Source organism: Rhagoletis zephyria, unplaced genomic scaffold (genome assembly GCF_001687245.7).
Source record: "Rhagoletis zephyria isolate East Lansing unplaced genomic scaffold, Rhagoletis_zephyria_1.1 Rzeph_scaffold_00543, whole genome shotgun sequence".
In the NCBI taxonomy this organism is placed as follows: Eukaryota; Metazoa; Arthropoda; class Insecta; order Diptera; family Tephritidae; genus Rhagoletis; species Rhagoletis zephyria.
Window position 1 is genome coordinate 218,651 of NW_016157627.1, and position 6,595 is coordinate 225,245.

The 6,595-nt window shown below is 37.7% G+C and overlaps 1 protein-coding gene across 1 annotated transcript; it reads left to right on the top strand.

Annotated features, from left to right (window-relative positions):
• Positions 1-656: 656 nt before the first annotated feature.
• Positions 657-3,035, top strand: LOC108360236 (poly(U)-specific endoribonuclease homolog). Its single transcript, XM_017612449.1, has 4 exons — positions 657-2,032; positions 2,109-2,305; positions 2,376-2,608; positions 2,678-3,035. Exons 1-4 carry the CDS (start codon positions 672-674, stop codon positions 2,909-2,911), a joined length of 2,025 nt encoding a protein of 674 aa, XP_017467938.1. The 5' UTR covers positions 657-671; the 3' UTR covers positions 2,912-3,035.
• Positions 3,036-6,595: the final 3,560 nt, after the last annotated feature.

Genomic DNA, 6,595 nt, shown 5'->3' on the forward strand with positions numbered 1-6,595 from the left:
CAATATTTCGAAATTTAAGGACGCTAATTTACTTAAAATGTATACACCCCGGCTTATCATGTAGCGGTAGCTTTCGGAAAGGTGGAAAACATATATTTAATACTTGCGCCGGGTATTTAATGTTCGGCTCCGCCCGAACTTAGACTTTCTTACTTGTTTATAATTGTAAACAGCACCAGCGACTGTGTCAAAAATATCAAAAAAAAGTTACCGATATTTTCTTCAAAACTTTCTTTAAGATGCAGAAATACATCCACATGCCCTAGCAGCATTTCTGTATCAAGAAGAAAACTTTAAAAAGTCGGCTACCTTATGTTTTACAAAAAATTCTTGAAATATAAATAATATTACTTTTGAAATAAAAAAATATGTTAGGACGAAAGAAATAAAATTATGCAATTTAACAGAAATCTTATTGTGCTTACAATTTTAGCCTAATGTACAATTTATTAAAATTGATTCATATTTTTTAACTAAAAAGCCAAGTATGAAAATTAAACATTTTATTTTAATACATATGTATCTATGTATAAACATTAGTAAACCTAAAAAATTTGGAGTTCTTGAAAAAATCCTAAAAAACAGCGATTAAAAGTAAAGTTCCCTTATTTTCGGCAATCAAATTTTCAAATTTGACTACCACCCTAATATACATATGTACACACATACATATGCTCATCATCTTTCTTTTACTAAAAAAAAATTATTTTCCAGCCAGCTACAAAACTGAGATCGAGATAACCCCTGCGCCGCCAGAAGAGCAGACAACAAAAAAGTCCGGTTGGTTTAGTCGCCTGTTTGGCAGTGGCGGCGATAAGACATCGACCACCACCACACCTCTGCCGCCCAGAAATGTGCCACCACCTACACAAACGATCAGCGCACAACCACAACCGCAGCCAAATACACCGCGCGTACAACCAAACGCCGCTGGCGCACAACGACCGCCACCGTTGGCAATTAACCCACAAGCGCCGCTGATGCCACTCGGCCCACGTCCTGACACACCGCCATCATCACCATTGGCAGGCAATGCACAGCAGCCACCTCGGTGGCCACAACCCACACAACAATCTGGAGCGCAAGTGCCCACCACACCTGTAGCCGTACGGCCACAAGCCGGTGGTGCACAGCAACAGACACAAACACAACAGCAACGCCCACAGGTTGGACCTACTGCGTCCCACTTTGGCAACGTCAACGCATTTGGCGCTGGTAGTAATACGAATACTTTTGGCCGCCCAGGTGCGGCGCAACCAAATTTACCACCCGGTTTTGCACCTTATCAGCCACCAAAGGCGCAACCGTCTGGGCTGGATCTAAGTTATGGTGGTGGCGCGCGTCCGCAGGGTGGTAATGCTGGTCGCCCGGGCTTCGGTTTGGCACCTTTGACCAGCACGACTACTACAACTAGCACCAGCACTACGACGACGCCCAAGCCAGGTACACCTGGTAGTTCATTGGGTCTGGATGTGCGTAATGGTTTCAGCGGCAGCGGTGCATCATCGACAACACACAGACCTGCTACGCCGAAAGACGACTTTCCACCTCTGCCACCGCCACGTCGCCCATCAGGTGGGGCTAAAGAAGACTTCCCTCCATTGCCTACACCACGTACACCAGGTAGCCCCACGCCAGCTTCGCCCCTTCGTCCAAGTTCACCAGGTGGCGCTGCACAGCCAGCACCGCCTTTCGCTTGGGGCTCGCCAACACCAGCAGCACCATCACGACCAGGTAGCAGCAGCATTTCACCCGGCGCTCCAACACCGACAAGTCCGACGAAACCAAGCGCACCTGCCGGAGGTCCAACTGGTGTTTCGTTTGTTCCACACGTACCTGGTCCATCAACCACTGCAAGACCCGGTTCAGCCAATGGTAATGCGGCTACTGGAAGTTCACTCGCAAGCGATGATGAAATACGCGCACTCACTGAGCAGCTTTATGCCAAAGAGCAGAGTCTGTTGAACTACGTGAACGTAAATCCACAGGGCAAGACGAGGTCTATTGATAGCACAGACGAGGCGCCGAAACCGTAAGTAACGTCCTCAAATTCAGATTATATCTTACGATTTCGATTTTAACTAGAGTCACTCTTATTTTCTTCTCAGCCTCTTTGAGGTCGAACCGCGCGCCTTTGAAACCCCTACAGTCGCCAAGATGCGCGCACTTTTCGATAACTACGAGGAGGATACTCTAGCCAATGAGCACGTGACAGTCAACGAACGGCGTGAAGAGAACGAATTTGTCGATGCAGTAATGGGTACACAGGTTATGCGACAGGCTATGCTTTTCCTGCAGAACAAAGGTAAGTCGACTTACCCGGAAACTCATATATCATATACGTATTAATCTTTTGCTCTATTTCTCTATCCCAGGCATTGTCACACCTGATCCGAAGACGCATCGCGATCTCGTGAAAGAACTCTGGTTCACACAATATTCACGCGGCCAAGGACGTATCGGCAGTTCCGGCTTTGAGCATGTTTTCGTGCACGAGGTAAAGAATGGCACGCTAATTGGTCTACATAATTGGGTGTACTTTGCGGACGAAGAGAAGGCCGGTCGATTGGACTACAAAGGCTATCTGAATCAAGTCGATTTGGGAAATGTTAGTTTGAGACTTTTTTCTTTTTATTTATTTCATTATCTTTATTGTTTTGCTTCTTCTCTTCCTCAGAAAGGCAAAGTTTTGAAAGTACGCTTCACCCACAATGGCGTCACTAAGCCAGTGAATGGCGTCTTTGCTGGCACTTCGCCGGAATTAGAATTGGCTTTGTATACCGTTTGCTTCCAGCTGCGTCCTGATCGTTCTTGTCCAGTTTCCTTGGGCAATCAACGTCTTGGTATTGTCACCTACACTTGGCGTTATCGTGGCAAGCATCTGATAGGCAGCGCTTTCCCTGAAATATAAATGGAGGAGCGAAAAGAAAATGAGATTTATTTCAATTTCCTTTTGTTAGGAATCGAGAGAGATTTTAGTTTAATTAAGTAGAAGAAGTAAACCAAATAAATTTGATTTTTTCTTAAAATTAAATGAATAAATTTTTGCTGGCATCTTGCTTTTCTGAAAAATACATTGGGTGTATGTATTCGAGGTAGGGTAGCAACGACCAGAGGAAGCTTTCACCTTTACTGAAAGTCTTAAAAAGCTTCTCGCGAAGGATATTATTTCGTCTTTACTGATTTAAAGGATTTTTTGAAAGTTGTTGTCTACAAAGCTTGCGGCCTATGTGGATGCTGGAAAAAATCTCACTACAAAGTTTTAATAAATGAAAAAAAAAGTAGAAAATAGTTCTGTCGAACCACATACAGTGCCGGACAAAACTACTGGCACAGAGAAGTTTTCGCAATGCATGCAAAGTTTTTTTTAATAATATCTTTTCGCAAATTTTTTATTAAAATATATTCATACTATCATACTAGAACAAAAAAGATAAAAATAAAATCTCTTAACTTTGCGCAAAACTCAGGAAAATTCAATAAATTAGCGTACTTATTTGCAGCTTTCCAATCAGATTTTTTAGAAAAATTCTAAGTAAGCCATTTTATAGCACATTCAATTTTTAGTATAAAAAAAGCATGTTTGGAGTTGCTAAAAAATTGTCTTGATCTTTGGCAATTTTTTTTCACACAATTTCTTTCATACAAAGTATGTTCGACAAATTTTTTTTGAAGAAAAGAAATAACCCGTCAGCAAAAAAAAAATCCCAGAAATCAATACGATTTCTTAGCAACTTCAAACTTGAACCTTATTGGACTAAAATTTAATGGGCAACAAAACTGCATAATTTTTCTACAAAATCTGAAAGGAAAGTTGCAAACTAAATTAATTTAAAAGTTTTACATAAAAACCAATAGCCGACTCATTTGATTTTTTGTAATTGCTTATTCAGAATATAATTGGGCTCTTAACTCTAGAGCACAAAGATCTTTAAACCAAGAGAATTTTAAAAATTCTTAAAGTAGCATACATATTTCTGAAAGGTTTTTTGATATAAGTTTCCCTTCAGCATATATAGTACAGGGTGGGCCAAATAAGACCTACCAATGTTAAACACCTATGTATAACTTCTTTATCTTTTAATATTATTGGTCTTTCCTTTCGGCATGTTATATGTAGGTAATCTCTTGGAAAATCATATGGATACCTACAGCAAGACGCTATTCGTTTTACACAATTAGCCACACAAATTGATTTTTCAGGTAATGTTCTAATGTCGGATGAAGCGCATTTCCAAGCAAAACTGTAGATTGCGGGACTCTGATAATCCAAGGGCAACACACCAACACCAGTTATACCCATCCAGATGCACTGGTGCGGTGTTATGGCCGCAAAAGTTATCGGCCCATATTTTCACGAGAATGAGGATGAAATTCCTGAAACGATTTCTGGGGCTTCTTACAGAATAATGATTGACAACTTTTTGCGGCCAACGCACACTGGGGCAAGCGTGCTCAAAATTCAATTTTTTAAAAATGTTTTTTTTTTTGTTTTTGGAAAAAACCCTATTATGGTTTATTCCCCATTAAATTCTACGTTTGAGGGTAAGTTTTCTGCTTTCTGTCGTTTTTCGGCTCGGAGAATGCGTGTGCTAACTTGACACATTTGAACAAACAAAAAGCGTACACTTCTGGTTAAGTTTGATTCTGTTTCATTTCGAACTTATGATTTTTATTATTTTGAGGTTGCTCAATGATTAAAAAGCGCATTTACTTCGAACAAGGACTTTAAAAACTTTAGAGAGATCTATAGTAGAATTTAGATTCCAACTATGAGGAATAAGTGTCACAGTTTTCATTATATAGTGCTTATTATAACTATGAGACACCCACATATTGACAAGTTTTGACTATTTTTTTTATTATTATTTAATTTGAATAATTTTTTTTTTAATATATTTATTTCTTAACAATAATCGAATAAATGTAAGTTTCAAACTTCGTAAAAATAACGGTGTTTTTAATTAGATATTTAGATGTCGCTCATTTTCTCCATATAAAAAATCGTCGAACATACTTCGTATGGAAATACGTAAGTCCTAGCTAATTCAAACTTGCACTTTAATTAATTTAATTTATGTTTTGACTATTTATTTCATTAACCGACTTCAAAAAAGGGAGGAGGTTATCAATTCGTCGGATTTTTTTTTTTAATAAACGATAAAAATAACGCTTTTGATAATTTTTTTCATCGGAAGGGTGGTACCGATAATTGGATCGTGAAGAAATTAACGATAATCTTAAATTTGTATATGAGAATTGAAGTCGGCTTTGTTTTTTGCTCAAAAATTACTTGTTTTTATTTTATTTTAATTAATTTTTTTATAAAAATGTAGCTGATTTTTTAATTAAGTAATGATTTTAATTAGATACATTACTTGCTTTTCGATATTTTGTATGCTTAATTTGTAAATCTCTTTAAATTCAAAACATAATGAGTCATATTCATAGTCGAATCAAAGACGAAACTAAAAATAATTTCGACTTTTTTGACAAATTTTCCCAAAAAAAATATTTTTAGAGAGCTGAAATTATTTTTACTTTCAACTTTGTTTTGACCGTGCATTTATCCCATTAAGTTTAGCTGGGAAATGCTCTATAAAAAAATTGACCACAAATGGGTTAAAATATGGTTATCAATGCGTTAAGTCAAAGTCGTAAATGGGTTAAATTATTCATAAGTTGCACAATAATAAAATCAAATTAACTTAACATAAGATTTTACAAAAAATGGATCACCAATGGGTTAATGCATGATCAATAATGGGTTAAGACGTCAAAAATTTACTCTTAGAAAGTAGTTCAAGCGAGTCTAATGGAAAGAAAATTATTTCAAAATTTTGAGCACCCGCTTATATGGGGCGGCCCCCGTGTGCAACAGGCAGCATCCTAATTTCTGGTTCCAACAAGATGGAGTGACTGCGCACACCGCTAGGCAAACTATGGGCCTGCTGCGTGAAGTTCGTATTTTTTATTTGGCCCACCATGTGTAAGTATACATTTTCATGGGTCTCATCTTTTTCTGGTACTTACAAACATCGAACTAAGGTTATAATACCATTTCATGCTCATGAAAGGTATACAAATCTATTTAAGAAGAGATGTGTTCGAATGCAACAAATGCGAACAAATCTGCACAAGGTTCGTCGTGGCCCTTTGACTTATGCTATCCAAGCCCAGATAGATTCATTTAGGCAAATTTATTTGGCTGAATGTACTTTAAAATTATAAAACGGCTAAAAAAAAGTACATTTGTACCTACCTTTCCATCACTGGTGAGAAGAGCAGTTCGATGCAAATCAGCTGGGACCCTTTGTGCAAAAGCGAAAAGAGCTTACCTAAAAAATCTTATGTCAAAATCATGCAAGTGTAGCCAAATGAAAAAACCACAAATTTTTTTGCCGTTAGCATTAAGGAATTAAAAAAAAATCAATTTAAAAACTCTGAGTTCGTCCGTTTTTTTGGCGTAGAAAAGTGCGCCGGTATTGGTAGTTTCTTTTTATAAAATTTAACTGTACAAAATTTAATAAAATTAAACTGTAAAAAATTTAATTAGCTCGAAATAATTATATGATCTAAGATTAAAACAAAAAAA